General features: G+C 52.3%; 7 protein-coding genes across 7 annotated transcripts; 4 read left to right on the top strand and 3 right to left on the bottom strand.

The window, feature by feature from the left end:
* Positions 1 to 366: 366 nt before the first annotated feature.
* On the bottom strand, positions 367 to 1,292 carry cbp4 (Assembly factor cbp4; the record flags this gene model as incomplete). Its single annotated transcript, XM_062942698.1, has 4 exons — positions 1,177 to 1,292; positions 829 to 1,117; positions 590 to 774; positions 367 to 530 (listed from the first exon to the last, which is right to left on the bottom strand). The coding sequence occupies exons 2-4, from the start codon at positions 870 to 872 to the stop codon at positions 367 to 369; spliced, it is 393 nt and encodes a 130-aa protein (XP_062805687.1). The 5' UTR covers positions 873 to 1,117; positions 1,177 to 1,292.
* On the top strand, positions 946 to 1,633 carry QC764_0016860 (uncharacterized protein; the record flags this gene model as incomplete). Its single annotated transcript, XM_062939996.1, has 3 exons — positions 946 to 1,137; positions 1,260 to 1,363; positions 1,604 to 1,633. The coding sequence occupies exons 1-3, from the start codon at positions 1,002 to 1,004 to the stop codon at positions 1,631 to 1,633; spliced, it is 270 nt and encodes an 89-aa protein (XP_062805686.1). The 5' UTR covers positions 946 to 1,001.
* A 1,717-nt stretch (positions 1,634 to 3,350) lies between these two features.
* On the top strand, positions 3,351 to 6,861 carry QC764_114450 (uncharacterized protein; the record flags this gene model as incomplete). The annotated part of the gene is made up of 3 exons (XM_062942697.1): positions 3,351 to 3,921; positions 3,984 to 6,374; positions 6,430 to 6,861. 3 exons carry the CDS (start codon positions 3,351 to 3,353, stop codon positions 6,564 to 6,566), a joined length of 3,099 nt encoding a protein of 1,032 aa, XP_062805685.1. The 3' UTR covers positions 6,567 to 6,861.
* A 258-nt stretch (positions 6,862 to 7,119) lies between these two features.
* Positions 7,120 to 11,791, bottom strand: QC764_0016840 (uncharacterized protein; the record flags this gene model as incomplete). The annotated part of the gene is made up of 4 exons (XM_062939995.1): positions 7,120 to 7,227; positions 7,250 to 10,058; positions 10,121 to 10,940; positions 10,990 to 11,791. The coding sequence occupies 3 exons, from the start codon at positions 11,789 to 11,791 to the stop codon at positions 7,676 to 7,678; spliced, it is 4,005 nt and encodes a 1,334-aa protein (XP_062805684.1). The 3' UTR covers positions 7,120 to 7,227; positions 7,250 to 7,675.
* A 1,190-nt stretch (positions 11,792 to 12,981) lies between these two features.
* On the bottom strand, positions 12,982 to 13,851 carry QC764_114430 (uncharacterized protein; the record flags this gene model as incomplete). Its single annotated transcript, XM_062942696.1, has 3 exons — positions 13,475 to 13,851; positions 13,127 to 13,411; positions 12,982 to 13,068 (listed from the first exon to the last, which is right to left on the bottom strand). Exons 1-3 carry the CDS (start codon positions 13,484 to 13,486, stop codon positions 12,982 to 12,984), a joined length of 384 nt encoding a protein of 127 aa, XP_062805683.1. The 5' UTR covers positions 13,487 to 13,851.
* QC764_114420 (uncharacterized protein) lies at positions 13,761 to 14,700 on the top strand (the record flags this gene model as incomplete). The annotated part of the gene is made up of 3 exons (XM_062942695.1): positions 13,761 to 14,373; positions 14,438 to 14,541; positions 14,602 to 14,700. The coding sequence occupies exons 1-3, from the start codon at positions 14,241 to 14,243 to the stop codon at positions 14,698 to 14,700; spliced, it is 336 nt and encodes a 111-aa protein (XP_062805682.1). The 5' UTR covers positions 13,761 to 14,240.
* Positions 14,701 to 15,053: 353 nt separating this feature from the next.
* QC764_114410 (uncharacterized protein) lies at positions 15,054 to 16,624 on the top strand (the record flags this gene model as incomplete). Its single annotated transcript, XM_062942694.1, has 2 exons — positions 15,054 to 15,364; positions 15,421 to 16,624. 2 exons carry the CDS (start codon positions 15,054 to 15,056, stop codon positions 16,622 to 16,624), a joined length of 1,515 nt encoding a protein of 504 aa, XP_062805681.1.
* Positions 16,625 to 17,182: the final 558 nt, after the last annotated feature.

The following is a 17,182-nucleotide window of genomic DNA, read 5'->3' as shown; positions in this document are numbered from 1 at the left end:
AATTGTGTGCGCCAGGCCCTGCCCGAATTTTTCGCTCCCGCAATAACTTTTACCCCACTTCTGAGCTTATTGACCTGACCCTCACCACCCGCTGACCGAGCCGAAGCGTTGCAAGAGCAAGTTCGGATGATGAGCCACGATCACCAGCCACTGGCAGACATTTCAAAATTCATGAGAAGAGCTGTGTATGTAATACTACGAATAGCCAATACCCGCGAGTCAATGTAATAATTTGCGCCGAATGTGAGATACCAGAAAACTAACTGCCCAGACGCCTCTCCATGCAATACCCTTTCTATACATGTACAAGTACTATACAAGGACCATCCTTTTGGCCACAGCTGAGGTGAGTTTGTTGCATGTGTTTTACTTGCCTTGCTTGCCCGAATCCACTGGCAGTCCTGCCTCTTTTCTCATGGCCTCTCTTCTTGCCTTGACTTCCTCGGCAAGTCTCAAACTTTCAGTGAGCTTCTGCTGTCTAGCCATGTTGGTGGCATTGGCCTTCTCTTCCTCCGCTTGAAGAATCCAGACTACAGAACACACCATATGAGCTTTCTACCTGCACACGGAGAAATGAGCCATTGCTTACTCGGCTTATCGGATTTCGCCTGCTCCTTCAGCTTGACCACAAAGTCGTCAAACTCCTTCTCACGTTCATACCTCCTCTCCAAGCTGCGCTTTTGAAGCTCCGGGTTGTACTTCTGGAAGAGCTCTTCGTCTGTCGGTTGAAGATATCTAACGAGAGCTGGACCACCCCAAATAACACCCCCTCCGCTATTAAAGCTTGTCAGTCGTCTTCTACTTTTACGAAGGTAAGTAATAGCTTACGCCACAAGCATTTTGGTCCATAGCCACCAGTTGACCTTGCCCATCTTGAAGGTTGAATCAAAAAGCTTCGCGGAATAGTGGCTCAAGAGTCGGAATGTGCAAGAAACAATGGTAAAAACCGTATATATTGACGGGGAAAGTGACGTTGACGACCTCGACTTATAAGATTCAATATGAGACGCTTGGAGGCTCTCTATGATGCTGGCTCATGGATGAGGTCAATCCAAGGCGGCAAGAAGTGGCAGAATTGTTTCTCTGAAGCTCGGACCAGCTGTTCTGTCTTCGGAGTCTTGGCAAAGAAGTTTGGTGGTCAGTAGCCGCCAGCTGCCCACTTTTCTTTCAACTCACTCAACATGAGATCTTCAACCCTTCACTCATCCACGGAGGCAACCGGGCGACCGATCGTTGCGGCTGACGGAGGGTAGCAGCAGGCCAAATGGGGACGGACGACCGCGGCAACTCCCTTCTCTCCTGCAGAAGAGGCACAGCCAACCCCAGGGCGGCTTTGGGTCCTAATTCGTCCAACCAAAGTCTTGTAAGTCTTGTGTTGATTGCCCCTTTGGAGTCCCGAAGTCCAATTACAAGCTCGAACTCAACATGTCTTCTTTCATTCAATGGCACAAATGACAAGCATTGGCCACAAGGCATCTTCGCCGTACTCGATCATCGTCGAGAGCCTTCGAATAATAGCGCTAAACCTTTGCCTCACCTAGGTGAGTGAACCTTACAAGGTAGCACGGATGTTACCAAAGCTTGCTGATGACAAGCTCAACAGCTTCTGAAACACCTACCCCGGCACCTTTAAAAACAATCTCGGATGTCAGGCGGAAAAGACAAGGAACTTTGCGTTCTCGAAGCCTCAACGCCATGCCGGAGAATGTGTTGTTGATGTCTTGGGCCCAGGCTTAGAATGTCGATGTCGTCACTGGTCATGGGCGAGGGTCGGATTCATGTACGGCGGTTGATATCATCCTATCCAGTGAGCCAGTCAAGCAGTAGAAGATCCGAGCCAAAGAAGTTCCACAGGTTCTCCTTCGGTGTACTTAATCTCATTGCTGTGCTCCTTAGTGATGTGGCCAGTGGGCCTGGCAACATGCTCGCCACTGACAACTTAGCCGCCGCAGAGTGTTATGTGTTACGATAACATTCGACAACACATTGACAGATCTACGGCCAGACTATGCAAAGGCGCAGAATACTCCGTAGGAAAATTAACCGGACTCCGCGTCCGGAGTTCAAAACATTGACCTGGTTATCGAGCAGCAGAGACCATACATATATACCATGTTTATAAGAGTAGTTGATGGGTTCGATACACGTACCTCGCCGTTCTCCTGCTTAATACTTGATTGCCTTGCCTGCACACAGAGTTGCAACCAACCTCACTACTCAAGAAATAGCACTGTTCTCAATCAACTTGGCGACAAGCATCGCTGTTTCATGTTTCCTCATCTCAGCACAGGAGCTTGGCGAGGTGGAAAATGCCCTGGTGGCGGACTTTAGCGGGGTCCTCTAATGCCGGGATCAAGCGAACGGGTCTGGAGAATAGGCGCCGTTAGAATGGGGCTTCTCTCCGGATACTTTCATCCCGCCGTTGAGATCTCAGCGCTCAGCCTCTTCTCGCGGTCGTTGGTCGAGATGACCTGAGATTGTAAAGGGTAGGTAGACAACAACATGATGAGGAGGACGCACTGCCGTTGATTTGCTGTGGTCCGACTGTCCGAGACCCCTAATGAATGCAAACAGAACCTGTCACAGCGTAACAGCCTTCGGCCCCGCCTTTTTGACGACCCGAGCGTCACCTTTACCACTTACAGCGTGGTAAGGAGGGGGGCTCCTGTCGCGGCAAAGACGGCTTATTGCGACCTCGACTGGGTCACAATGCAGTCCTCCCTGCCCATCTTTGCCTCATCGTTTTCCGCAGGCCCAGGTCTCCAAAAATTTTGACTGCTGTCATCCTGAGAGCGTTTGAACATAGATTTTTCTTCATATTTACAAACAGTCGCCCGGCTCCGCTTTGTAGCCATTCCACTCCTTGACGAGCGCCACTTCAAGAGTTCACCCTTCCTTCGTCTCTGCTCCTTTTTTACGACCTCCAGCCCGATCCCACCTTGCAACAAACTTGGGCGAATAGCACGACAGTCTCCTCCGAGTTTCTTTGCCTACGAGCCCCGGTCTGAACTCGCGATCTGATTTAGTGAGGCCGCCGACATCTGTCACCCCGCCCCCGAACGAGCGCTCAAGCGGGCCGAACTCGACTCAAGCCCTCCTACTAAAAATAATTACTCACCATATCGTTGTTGCCGTCGACTTCAGACCTGCGTAGAAGTCGCACTGCCAGCTCGCTAGCAGTTAATATCGACATAATTTTACCGACGCCATACTATGATCGCCGCGCAGAATTATTGAGGATCAAAATCTCAAGGGTCTTGGTCTGGCTCTAAGCCGAGCAATAGAAAGACGGAACAAACGAGCGCCGGCACAGCACGGCATAAAGGCAGGCCCTCGGCGTGTGTCCAAGCATGGCCTATAACGGCCAGTATGGAGGAGGACCTGGAGGAGGGTATGGTGGAGGACCTGGGCAGCAACGACCGCCGCCGCAAAGACAATATCCGCCCGGGCCTGGAGGACCACAGCAGTACAATGGGCCTCCTCCACCACAGCAGCAGCAGTACAATGGGCCGCCTCCTCAGCAACAACAGCAGTATGATCAGTATCAAGAGGACTATGACTATGGCTACGACGACTATGGGAACGGAAACGGTTATGACCAGGGCTATGATGGTCAATACAACGATAATTACGGACGAGGAGGACCTCCGCCGAACCAAGGCTACCCGCAGCAAGATTATTACGAACCAGGACCAAATGGATCCCCGGGTCCTAACGGACCTAATGGTTATGGAAGGGGCGGACCACCAATGCGAGACGGAAGAGGCGGACCTATGAGACCTGCCCCAGGCGGCGGCCGAGGAGGCCCCTATCCTCCTCGTGGAGGTGGATATGGTCCTGGTCCGGGAGGCCCTGGGAGAGGTTATCCCCCTCAAGGACGTCCTGGCCCGCTTGAAAGGGGTCCCAATTCAGACCCAACTGGTAAGTTGAGGATCAAGTGTTAACCAATGTGCTGGATTTGGCACTTGCTAACAAGGCTTAAGCAAACCGGGGACCACCAATGAATCCAGGAGGAAGCAACGGACCCTTTCCCGCATTCCCAGGAGCTCACGCAAAGTCAGATCTCGCTCAGGAACAGGAAATTGTGGCTCAAATTGAGGGCGTCAATCTGTCTGGAGGATCAAGAGCAGGACCACGGGGTCCAAGTGGTCCCAGTCCACAACGAGGACCTGGACCGATGCGCCCCCCCAATGGGTATGGAGGACCTATGAGTCCCCCTCGAGGACCCCCGCAACCACATCGTGGTCAGGAGTATACCGATCAACGGCGTGGACCTCCTCCTGGACCCCCCGGGCCTCTTGGACATGGTTATGGACAGCAGCCCGGTGGATACGGAGACGAAAACTTTGGGCCTCCAGGACGCAGCATGACAATGCCCGCAAGAGAACCAATGGATATGCGCCATCCAGGACCTCCTCCACGGCGTGATAGTGCTCCTTATAACGGGCCGATTGGACCCGGTGGACGTGGGGGCGGTATGCCACAGAGACCGAGCACTGCGCAAAGCATGCGCGCACCACGAGGTTATCCTCCCGTCGACGCCCCTCCTTTACCTCAGAACAATTTCCAAGATGCTCAGTACAGGAATCCTCCCGATTCGGGTTATGGAGGCCCAGGTCCAGGTCAGGGTCAGGGTCAGGACCGTCCTGCGTCTGTCGATGACTTTTACGATTATTATGGCACCAATGAAGAGTATCCGGCTCAGAACCCACCATCAGCATCGGCTCGATCAGAACTCCCAGACTTTGAATCCATACGCCAACAACCGCCAAGGAACTCGTTTGATCAGCACATGCAGCATGGACTACCAGAGCAGCCTCGAAACGGGCCGGGTCGACAGCCTGAGGTTAGCAGAGCCAAATCTCAGCCTGATCTGCGTAACTCGCAAACTGCTGTGTTCGAAATGGCGGGCGATATCCCTCCTCTCCCTACACAAAGACAACCACCGCAGCAGCTAGGCCCACATCAACAAGGCTCGTTCGATGGGCCCCCGAACTTCTCACGAGGTCCTGGTCCATCACAAACCGGATCACCTGGGCCTGGCCACCTACCACCTGGTCCAACTCCATACAGGCCAGGACAGTCGCCTCTTACACAAACTGGCAACAGTAGTGACAGTCTACCTTCGCATCCTGCACCCGTCCGTCCTGGGCATATGGCTGGATCTATGGTGAATTTGAGTGACCGTCCTCCACCGGTAAGGAATTATAGTGGGGTAAACAACAACAACGGTATACCACCATATGGAGGCAACACGCCCACACCGCCTGCAGGAGGTTATCCTCCCCAGCAACCTCAGGGTCAGTTTGGCGGTAACCAAACACCTGCTCAGCCAGCTGGTAACCCACCTCCAGCAAAGCCCGTGGAGGAGCCCGTGACAGTACAAGAACTTGAACACCTTCGAGCAGTGATCAAGAACGATGCTAACGATCAAGCATCGGCTCTTCGTCTCGCCAAACGTCTGGTGGAAGCGTCGGACGTGCTTGTCCCCAACCTCCCAGATCCCAAGGCTCGCGCCCGATCACGCGAAAGATTCTTAGTTGATGCCAACAAGATTCTTCGCAAACTCGAGAAAGCCAACAACCCCGAAGCGATGTTTTTCTTGGCCGACTGTCTTGGCCGTGGTCTGTTTGGCAGCGAGCCGGATAATGCTCACGCTTTCTCGCTCTACCAGTCAGCAGCCAAACTTGGCCATGCAGCAGCAGCCTATCGCACGGCCGTGTGCTGCGAGATTGGCAACGACGAAGGAGGTGGCACCCGCAAGGACCCAGTCAAGGCCTTCCAGTGGTACAAGCGTGCAGCTACTCTGGGTGACACCCCAGCCATGTACAAGGTCGGCATGATCCTGCTCAAGGGACTGCTTGGTCAACCGCGCAATCCTCGCGAGGCAATCAGCTGGCTTAAGCGCGCTGCTGAGAGAGCCGACGCCGAGAACCCGCATGCACTTCACGAACTGGCGCTGCTTTATGAGAGCGCGGAGCCGAATGATGTGATTATTCGGGATGAGGCATATGCTTTCCAGCTGTTCAAACAAGCGGCAGAGCTGGGTTACAAGTTCAGTCAGTTCAGACTGGGGTGCTGTTACGAGTATGGGTTGTTGGGGTGCCCGATTGATCCGCGAATGTCGATAATGTGGTATTCGCGTGCGGCAATGCAGGAGGAGCACCAGAGCGAACTGTGCTTGTCGGGATGGTATCTTACTGGAAGCGAGGGGGTGCTGCAGCAGAGCGATACTGAGGCGTACCTGTGGGCGAGAAAGGCGGCGATGGCGGGGCTGGCCAAGGCAGAGTATGCGATGGGGTACTTCACCGAGGTGGGGATCGGTGTTCAGGCCAATATGGAGGATGCGAAAAGATGGTACTGGAGGGCTGCTGGTAAGCTCTCCGATCTCTTGGAACTAAACCGACGGTGTGCTAACAATGAGAACAGCTCAGGATTTCCCCAAGGCGAGGCAACGGTTGGAGGATCTGAAGAGGTCAGGCAAGAATAGTCAACCGAGGGCGAGAGAGAGGATATCGAGAAGTAAGGTTGGGAAGCAGCAGGAGGGGGAGTGCTTGGTGATGTAGATGGGGATAATGCAATAGCACGGGTTTGCTTTGCAACATTAAATGGTAGTTAGGAGGGATCCGCTGAAGAGCAAATTCTATTCTTGGTTTGTTAAGAGGGACTTGACATTGGGTTTGGCATAAGGGGTAATGGATGCTGAGCATATGGGCGAGAAAATGATGTGTAATTCAGACCAAGAATAATGGCATGATGGACAGGATAGGTTGTTCGGAGTGAATGGTGATGATCAAACCCGTGCTGTGTATGATTCAGCATGACTGAAGTCTACCTACATATGTGAAACTTTTCTAGGACCTACCTTTCTTGGAGGTGAATCGAATTTTTGGAGTCTCGATTTGAGTTGTCCACGGCCTATTGTCAAGATTAGCGTCGCCATGGTAACGAAAGCCCCCTTTTCCCATTTAAAAACCCAACCCATCCATCTACTCGAGTCCACGCAAAACATGCAAAGCAGCGACAGTACACGAAGTAAAGAACAAAGTCAAAACCATAAATAATATATTGTAAACCACGCGAGAATTCACAGTCTGACGTTGTGCCCTCCACCTCTGCCTGTGCAAAATCCCATGATACCTTATCTATTCCCCATCCGCCCAAATACCATCCGCAAAGTAAGAACATCTGGGTATCTCCATCTCCTCTTTTTTTTTTTTTTTTTTTTTTTTTTGTTGCTGTCTCTTCCCTTGTTCTTTACGCCTTGATGTCCTGCGAAAGAAGAAAATCCCATACCATACCCAGCACCAAGCTCCAATTACCAGACCCAGCACCAACCCCCAAGACCAAACCAAAAACGCCAGCTATGTTATCCTGCTGCCCCCAAGTCCGATTAGCCAGCGATGAGGCGGTAGCCAAATTCCTCCTCCCAGGGTTAGAAAGAAAAACCTAGCGCCGCGTCGGGCTTTCTTTTGTGAGAGAGAAAAAAGGCAAGATTGCTAATGGCTAGAAGACCGAAAAGAAAAAGAAAAACCGAGGGTGAGACGAAAAGAAAAAGCGACGAAAGGGAAGTTTGACTGTAAACTGTTTTCTTTTGTCGGATGTTTACACCATCATTGCAATATGTTTATATATTGTCGAGTCCATGACATCCCCCCCACATATCACGAGTCTATCAAGCATCAGCCCCAGAAGAAGAAGGCCCCCCTTTATTAGCAGAAGCAGCAGCAGCAGAGCGCTTCCTCTCTGCTTTGCTCTTCGCGTGCGCCTGTCTCTTCTTTTGGTTCCTGACGTTGGCGTCGCCGGCGGGGGTGGCGGGGCGGGAGTTGGGCTTTGAACCAACTGGGGTCGGCAACTGCTGCTGCTGCTCTTGTGGCTGAGAAGAAGAAGGTCCGGCTTCAGTGTCAGCTCTGGTCTTGTTCTTCTTTTTGTGCTTGTTCGTGCTGCTGGACTTTGGCTTGGGGGCCTCTGGTTTGGAGTCGGTGGGCTCTGAGGTCTCCAAGTTGGATACAGAGGTCTCGGGCTGGAGGGGTGCTGTGCTCTTGCCCTTGTCCAGCTTTGGGATTTCCACAGGTACCTCCAGGACGGGAGCAGCTGCTGTGAGCTTCGGAATTGGGTTGGCAGGCAATGTGCACGAGGATGGTTGGCTGGTCTTGGTTGGAGTCTCTGGGGGCGAGACAAACAGCTCGTCCTTGGCTGCTTCGGGAGGACTGTTCTCTCTGGAAAAGAACGTGCTTTTTGCGGTGTAGAAGCTTTGGGCAAGGGATGAGTCTGAGATCCCGCGGTTTGGACCATTGAGCAACCCGTTGATAGTCGGATGGGAAGCCATCTCCTGGTTTGGGGTTGTCTCGGCCGGTGTCATCACAATCTTGGGCGGAGACGTTGATAGATCGGGGTAGTTGGGGAATAAGTCGCACGCCCTTGGGAGGACCGGGCAGTCGGGGATGCTGCTTAGGGAGTCGAACCGCTGAAATCGAGCCTGTTTCGAGTTGTTGGCCTTGAGGACAGGGCCCGTGGAGGGTCCCTCTTGAGGTGATCCAGTTCTCAGAGGTGGAGGTAACATCTGGTCGGCTAGGTGGTTGACATGGATAGCTGGGCCCCTGGGGTTCCATGACAGCTTGAGCGATCCACCTGCATCTGCGCGGTATCCTTTGGGCTCTGGGACCTTAAATGCACCATTTCCCGTGACTGATTCGGGTCGCTCAGTCGAAGCCGAAGCTTGAGCCTTGGAGCTCTCAGCCTGGCTCGAGGAAAAGTCGACAGGTGTCGATGGTCGCGAACTTGGACGGGCACCGGGCTTCCTCTTATTTTTACCCTTCTTGGATCCTGAAGGTTGCCGCTGCTCGGCCGGAGTTGCACTTCGACTATCCACAACCAACCACTCTGCGGGAAGGGCCTGGTGTTGATTCCGCCTATTTGGGCGGATCCTCACTGTGCCGGACATATCCTGGCTGAAGCGCACATCATGGATGGAGAACTGCGCATGCCGTACCACCGTGCCTCCCTGGTCCGAGCTTTCCCCTTCTTGGACAGGCTTTTCCAGTGTGCCAGCAATGCGCCCATCTTCCTGTGTTGAAACAGTATCAATAGGGGTGGATGGCTCATCCAGAGAAGTGCCAGCTTTCACGGGCCTCCCCTTGTTGGTGTGCTCCGCTGCAGCAGCCTTGTCAACTACAACCCAAACTTGTGATATAGCATGGGTGGTGTGCGCGCTGCTCGATGAGCTTGAGTGTGACAATAGTTGTGACCCGACCATGTCTTGCTCGGGCGACTGTCTAGTTCGTGCCTGAGGGCTCCGCATCTGGGGATCCACCGGACATTGTGCATTTCCGTGAGGACCTCCCTGATTGTAGAACACAGGTGGTGCTTGATACGGCGGTTGTGGTATTGGACCGACGAAGTTAGCAGGGCCAAAAAACGGCGGCAGATGCGGGGGCGGAGGAGGTGGAAGAGGGTGGGTATGTTGCCAATGAGGTGGTCCATGGTGCCACTGCGGTGGACCGTGTTGTTGAAAGCTTTGGTTGAAGTGATGAGCTGGGGGGAGGTTGCCGTGATTCTGAGGCTTCTCAGTGATTTCGGCCATCTGGTGGTGAAAAGGAACACAGGGCTGCCGGTGGGCAGGACCGTGATAGTCCAGGTTATACTCGGTAGCTCCAACGGGATGCGGCTGCATGCGAGGAGGCGATGGTTGCAGGCCAGCTTGAGGCTGGGAGATAGGAGGAACACCCGGAGGAGGTCCACGCATGTATTCTGGGGAAATACTTGGTTGTCCCACCTTCTTTCTCTCAGAAGGAGAGTCGAGTGACGATGTGCCACTATGCTGCTGTTGCGCGGTGCCTCTGTTCAAGAAGCCCTGATCTGGGGGAGACCGTCGCCTGGACTGAGGAGTTACGCGTGGAGTCTCACGTGTAGCCTTCGGGGGAGTTCTGGTATATGGCTTCGGAGCCCAGTATTTTGAGTACCAGGGATGCTCGAGACGCATACTTGAGCTCAGTGGGGAGAGAGGCAACCCATCTGCAGAGGCCACAGCCGCAACAGCGCTGCTTTCAAGGGAATATCTACGAGAGTGTCAGTATCTGATAGTACAGTAGGTTCCAGAGCCAGATGAACGTTAACATACCGGATGAGAGCGTAACAACTACCTGTTTTGGCAGTAGTTTTGATGTCGCACTGCTGAATCACGCCATAACGGGAAAAATATTCCTGAAAGCGAGAAACCTTCTCGCATTGGGTCATTCCTGGAAAGTGATCAATCTGTTTGACCAGAGCAGTGCGTGACAGTGTGCTGCAGCGGCCGCAAGGGCAAGCTACAAAATGACCCGCCGACATTTTCCCTGAATAAATACCAGGAGACTTATCCCGGTTGTAGCACTTCGCATAGGTCGAATCTGAGATTGGCCTTGTTGAGATAGGATTGGGAAAGTTCTTCCTGCCCTTGTTCCTGGGAGAGTAGGCCCTCTGAGGTATCTTGGGGTCTGCAGTCGCTGATTGCTGTTCTTGTCTGTCGACAGTTTCCTCTAGGAAACGCTCAGGAATACGTGATGGGCCCGAGGCCTCGGTGCGAACTGTGATGGCATCCCCGTCCCCAGCTGGCTTGGTAGCATTGTCGGGCTTTGCTTCCTCTGATGTAGCGTGCTTCTCAACAACAATGCTGTGAGGCGCCGGCATGGTGCCATTGACAACAATCGGGTAGCCCTTTGGCAAAAAGTGGTAGGCTGGCACAGAGGGAGGAGCGGGCACAGAGGGGGAAGCGGGCGCAGGCTTGAAGCTCAGAACAGGCTTAGAGAACGCTACGGGCTGAGAGTAAGCACCAGTCGTCTTGTTGTGAACAGGCATGTAATCCTCCTGCTTGATGCTGGGCTGAGTCGTAGACAGTATCGTTGGGAGGGGATGCTGCAAAGTGTCACTGGGTGCAGCAAGTGGTTTGTCGTAAGGTGTGACTGGACAACACATTAGCATGGACAATCCAGTAAAACAAGAATAACGTACCAAATCGTTTTTGGGGCTCTGTAAGAGAATCCTCCTTCGCGTACTTCCCGCCAAGGTGATGCCATTGATCGGGAGGAAAGAATGCGGCGGGGTTCTCATATCGCTCACGCCAGTGTTCATGCCAGTAAGTGAGCTCATCACTCAGAAAGGCTGCCTGGGTTTGGTTTAAGCCTTCAATCCCACCTTCTTTCCAGTCCGTCGGTGAGAATAGTTGCAGAATGTCGTATGAACCATCCCACTCGATGAGCATGAGCCGGTTCTCGGCGTATGAGATCCAACCTTCAACAAAATCGCCAATCATGGAGAGCTCGTAGGGTAGCAGGGGTAAATGATTACCCAGGTTCTGCATCGCCCGCATCTGTTGGCGGTAGCACTCCATTTTCTCGTTCTGGTATCTGAGTTCATCAATGACACACCAGAGGTTCCAAGCACCTTGAAGCCAAAGGTCATGAGCGTCATAGTACCTGTACAGATCCTCCCAAGAGGTTGGACGAATGACACTGTCTGCCAAAGCAGGGTGCTGAGCCCGGATCGTGCGTGCCTCCTTCTCAATTTTGGCTTGATTCCAAGACTCGATATCGCGCTTGGGGATAGACAGAGGGTCGCTGTAGAAACGCGGGGCCTTCCCTGTTTTGTTGACCGAGATAACACAGGGGGAGTTGCGAGGCATCTTGAAATAGTAACTCATGAGAGGAGTGGGAAGCGGGGTGCCATTAGAAGCCATGGCAACGACAGAGGGGGTCTGCCTATCGTTGCTCGAGATCTGAAAGCTAACCATTCTGCCCTTTGGGAGAGTAGCCATGTTTCAAGACTGAAAGTTTCGCGGACCCGAGATAGATCCTAGTTCCCTGAATCAAGCCTGATTTGAGAGCGATAAATGTCACGGTCGGCTACTTGATTCCGATGAAGGGGAAGAGAGTATCGTAGCTCTGCTGTTCGGTATTTCGGTGTACTTGGAAGCAACTGAAGTCGCGACGACTATTTCTTGTTTGTGATGTTGCTCAGCGAAAACGACGACCAAAATTGGTTTTCTGGAGTCGAAGCTCGGCCTCGTAGAATGTGAAGCAAAAGTCCCAGAAACTTCAAGATGAATGAAATCTTCCCTGGCCGCTGGCGAGAGGAGGAAATAGTCGAAGAGTGGTTACTCGTGGTCGTGTAGAACTTGTAATGGCCAAGCAGGTAGCCTGGAGAAGTCTGCAAAGACTGCCAAAACTTCACGAAGGTCGACTTTTTGGGGCAAATCTCGCAAGCAAGATCGAGAATTGGCAAAAGCCAAAAGGCGGGAAACAGTAAACCCACCCGTGAAAGTATAGAATGTGGTGCGGAAGGTGATGAGAGAAGAAAAGGCTGCGGGATGGACAATGAAAAAAGGTTATCTGTGAGAAGGTTATGTGGAAAAATGTTGTGTGGAAGAAGGTTGTGTGGAAAGGATTGTGCGGGCAAAAAGGTTGCGTAGAAGAAGAGGTCGCCGTAGGGGAAGTGTTGGTTGTTGAGTGAAAAGGTCATGGCGAGCAAAGATAGTCAGGCGTGTGCCCTACTTTTGTTGAGTAAGTGAATTGTCTCTCAGGTGATGCAGGCAATACCAAATCCTGTCGTAGAAATCTCGACTCTTGCTGGTGAGCTCGACTTGAATGAGGGACTCTGCCAGAAGCAACCCAGGAGCGTTGCCCCGCCTACCTCTTCACCCAAGCACCCCTATTCACTTCTTCCGCGCTCCATTGTCGACCTTTGGTGGTGCCTTTACAATAGACATTTAACTTTTCCTCCTCAATACACTGTGCTGAGGCCATACTCTCTCTACCTGTCACATGAAAAATCAACTTTGCATATGAACAACAACAACACGAGGTCTTAAAGAGAACACAGTACTAATTCATCATGTACATGCCCAACAGTACCAGTATCCTTCGCTAACATACAGGGAAGGGAGAAGATGATTCTTTGATATCAAAACAAAAAGAGAAATAGAAAGGGGCTTGGCAAGATGCCACTCTATTTCTTGGGGAGAGCGTTGAGCATCTTCAGGATCTCAGACTCGTTTTCTCCTACGTGAGCCTTGCCATTGGCCCAGTCGACAACCTTCATCGAGCAACAAGTTAGCATCCCCCCATTGATAGAAAGCACAAGGGAGACATACCAAAGGTTTTTGGAAGCTGTCAGCGCTCTGCTTGAACTTCTGAAGTGCCTCATTCTCACTGGTGGCGCCCTTGATAACCGAGGAAATGCCGGGTTGGCCGACATAGTCGAGAATGGTCTTGACTTGATCGAGAGTAGGAGGCTGCTCAGTGACCTCGAGATCAAACTCAGGCCTCAGATCCTTTTCAGCTGCCTCGACCTGGACTTGCTTGAGCAAAGCAGCCACTCGTTTCGAGCCTGGCGAGCTAGCCTTGTGGAAAAGGGTGATGATATCTTTGGTCTTGCGCTGTAAGTGAGGATGAGTCAATAATTGATCATGTTTAAGGATGGTTTTAGGGGATGTACTGACGAAGAAACCCATTTTTGTCTTCACTTGATGTTTTGAGGCTCAAAATGGTGTCTGGGCTTATGTTGGTCTGGTTGCTTTGTTTGCACTGTGGTTGGATGTCGTTGTTGACTGCAAGGAAGTCCGCAGCAGGCAAACACCGTGAGCGTCTTGGGAGCTTGGGCCACTTACTTCAAGCGGGGAGCTCTAACCAATTGGAGATCAAAGTGCTGTAGCTTCCATCCTTGTTCCACTCCAATTCTTTGCCAAGCCGCTAGCATCTCCGTTGTCTTGGCCCTAAAACCATCGGCTCCCATCTGGGATATCCTCCTTGTACACAGCACAAAAGCGCTCTCTCCGAGCTGATAATAGCAACAAGTTGGGCACATTGTCTATCGCCTGCCTTTCTGTAGCATTTTCATGATCGAGATCACTCACTGTATGCCTATCATGTATAGTAGGGAAGTGTGTTGTGCTACGCCCCACTGTTTCCTCTTCTTTTGTGGGTTTCTATGACGTATGCGCTCACCACGCCAACCTTTCCAGCAGATCCAGTGAGCTCATGCCCGTAGATGGGTCCAAAGAAAGCCGTTGCTGCGCTTGTGTGAGGCCATGACGTTAAAGAGTAACTGACGATCTACAAAGGCCTGTTGTGTGATCATGTATATATTCAAGGGACGGAAGAGCTCTGTGGGCTGACGCAAGTTCAACTCATGTTCAACCCAACCACACCCAAACAACCGTCCTTCTTACTACTTATTCTCACACCAAAGCAATCAAATATTTCATCATGTCAGGAAACTCCAACGTCGGGAACAGCCAGGTTTATGAGGCCGGTGACCAGAGAAACGCCAAGTCCTCTGAGCTTGGGTCAGACCGATTCCACGAAGGCGTCAAGCACTCTCACAACAACAATGATCCCAGTACGAATCCTCCAGCATCGTCGTTTCCTAGATCCTAAAGTACTAACAACTCTACCTTATCCAGAGGATAACCGGTCTCTTGTCAACCGTGCTGCCGCTGAGCGACAGGATGAGGGCTCAGAAGACTCTGTAGAGACAGCCCAACTCAAGAAGGACCCCACACTCCCTGTATGTTCCCGTCATCATGCTCGATTATCTTATCAGATGGGCTAACATCATGTTTGATAGGCCAAGATGCACGGTAACGAGCCTTCTCGAGGCGCCAAGATCGATGCCGAACTGCAAGCAGAGGACGAGGCCACGCTCAGGAAGAAGAACCAGAAGTGAGTGAGGGTGAGATGGTGTAATGAATTTACAAAAATTGTAATATAATGATGCATGGAATAACCGCGTTGGTCTTGAACATCTCCGTCTCTCATCTCACCGCTCCAGTTTCGTGTGCGCTGTAAAATTTCTTTGTATGTGTTGTGTGCTGGTGAGTGGGTGTGTTTGCGGCCAGGCTGGCCATCAAGGTGCACAAGGCCACTCTGTTGCTTGTCACAGGTGCAACTCCAACGGCTGCACTGACAGCCCCAAGGGAACCCCTTTTTTATTGGTTCATTTAAAGACATCCCAACATCTATCTATAAGTGATCACCTCCGCCTTTCCCTTCCTTCACCTTGCAATTCCGTGGTCATTTATGTCTACTCCCGCTCCCCTCACTGTCCTATACACCTACAAAGCAAAGATGTGTGTGCCCCACTCTGTCATCATGACCATTCCGTCAACCACATTCCACATACACACCTCCCTCCTCTTCGACCCCAAAAAGAAGGCATTCGTGAAGAATGTCTCAATAGAAGTCAACCCTGGGACGGGCGAGATTGTAAGCGTTACCGAACGCCCCAGGGAGAGCTTCTCCGCCAAAGATAGGGATATCGACCTCACTAGCAAGGTGGTGCTTCCTGGATTAGTAGACTCCCACACACACATCTTTCTTCACTCCTACGAGTATGCCCCCTGTTCTTCCAAATGAATTAGTGATTTGATGGCTAACAACATCACAGAGAACGCAATGGCACCCAACAAATGCGCGACCAGTCAGCTGTCGAGCGCATCGTCCGCGCAACAAATCACGCCCGCGCTGCTCTTCTGGCAGGCTACACCACCTACCGAGATCTCGGGACCGAAGCCCTAGGGAACGCCGACGCTAATCTGCGGGACTGCGTCAACCGCGGCTTGACCCCCGGCCCAAGGCTCCTGGTTGCCACGGACGCCCTTGCCAGCTCTGGTTCCTATGAACTCAGAGTAGAAAACAAGCTGGGCGGGAATGGACTCGGACTCTCTGTCCCACGAGCATCTGACGTTGCAGATGGTGTTGATGGGGTCAGAGCTGCCGTCCGAAGGAGGGTCGGAGAAGGTGCCGACTTGATCAAGTTCTACAGTGATTACCGACGCAAAACGATGCGGTTCCCTCCAGATGTGCCTGGACCCGGTGGAAGGGTCTTGTTCCCCCCTAAGAGGAGGAACCCGGCAGTTCCGTTGTACTCCAAGGAAGAAATGGAAGCTATCGTCAAGGAAGCACAACTAGCCGAGATTCCTGTTGCTGCTCACGCTGGCGAAACCAAGGCCGCGCTGTGGGCAGCAGACGCAGGTGTCACAACTATTGAACACATCTTTGAGGATACCGCCGAGTTGGAGCAGCCACTCTTCCAGAAAATGGTAGAGAAGAAGACAATATGGGTCCCTACTTTGGCTACTGCCCAGGCGCTGCCTGCCGATATGTTTCGGGAGTGCAAGCTTAGGGTCAAAAGGGCGTGCGACCATGGAGTGCGCTTGGCTGCTGGTGGGGACACCGGGACGTTCAGTCACGGCCTCAATGCACGGGAAGTCGAGATTATGATACAGTGCGGCGTTTCTGTCGAGGAATCACTGGAAGCGGCGACTATTTCCGGTTGGGAAGCTTGTGGTGGAGATCTTTCTGGGTTCAGGTTTGGGTGGTTTGAGAAGGGTAATCGAGCGGACATTATTGCTTTGGAGACCGACCCCCGAAAGGATGAGAAGGCTTTGCGGAAGGTCAGTTTTGTCATGAAAGATGGCCGGGTCTGGAAAAGGGACGGTGCGGCTGTCGACATGATTTCTGTACCGCAGTGGCCCGAGGATGACGGCAACACTAGCGAGGAGTGGTCAGATCTGGAAGCTGGCAGCCCACCCAAGATGTCCATGTCAGTCCCACTGCCTGTGTTTCGAGGACAGAAGCGGGCATCTTAAAGGGCTTCCCGTCTGCCAACATGAGATTCAACCACAGCGATACTGCGCGTGTCTCTCTTGATATGGCCCAACTACCAGCCAAGCAGTTCGAGTTAGACAGGATAGAATAGCTGTCACTAGAACTCGTGTTGTGCAACATGTTGCAACTTTCCTCATCTCACAAGATGTTGTCACTCACAAACCTCTGTGGGTTCTGCCGCAGTATTTCGCGGCCTTCAGCTTCGGCCTGTGTTTCCGCTGGCCGTTTGTCTTCGGCGAATATGGTGCGGGCTTCCCATTCATTCCCGCATCGTCTGAACTCGGAATTGAGATGAGGAACCTCGAGAGGGGTAAGTATGGATCCGATCCTGTCAATTGTTTGGTTTTAGGCTTTGCGAGGAGGGCTGTTCAAGTAGGGAGGTGGAAAGTGCACCAACAATGTCACTTCCTACCTTGTCTGATGAAGCAAGTGGGCGGGACCCAGGTCTCCGCCTTTAATGGTATGAGGATACGGCGGTCCTCTCTCCAGGCGAAACATCAATATTCTACTAGGTAGACAAGGCGGTCAAGTTCCGGACA

Source organism: Podospora pseudoanserina, chromosome 1, assembly GCF_035222485.1.
Source record: "Podospora pseudoanserina strain CBS 124.78 chromosome 1, whole genome shotgun sequence".
NCBI lineage: Eukaryota > Fungi > Ascomycota > Sordariomycetes > Sordariales > Podosporaceae > Podospora > Podospora pseudoanserina.
The sequence above is the reverse complement of the archived record's forward strand: the minus strand, read 5'-3'. Positions and strand labels throughout refer to the sequence as shown.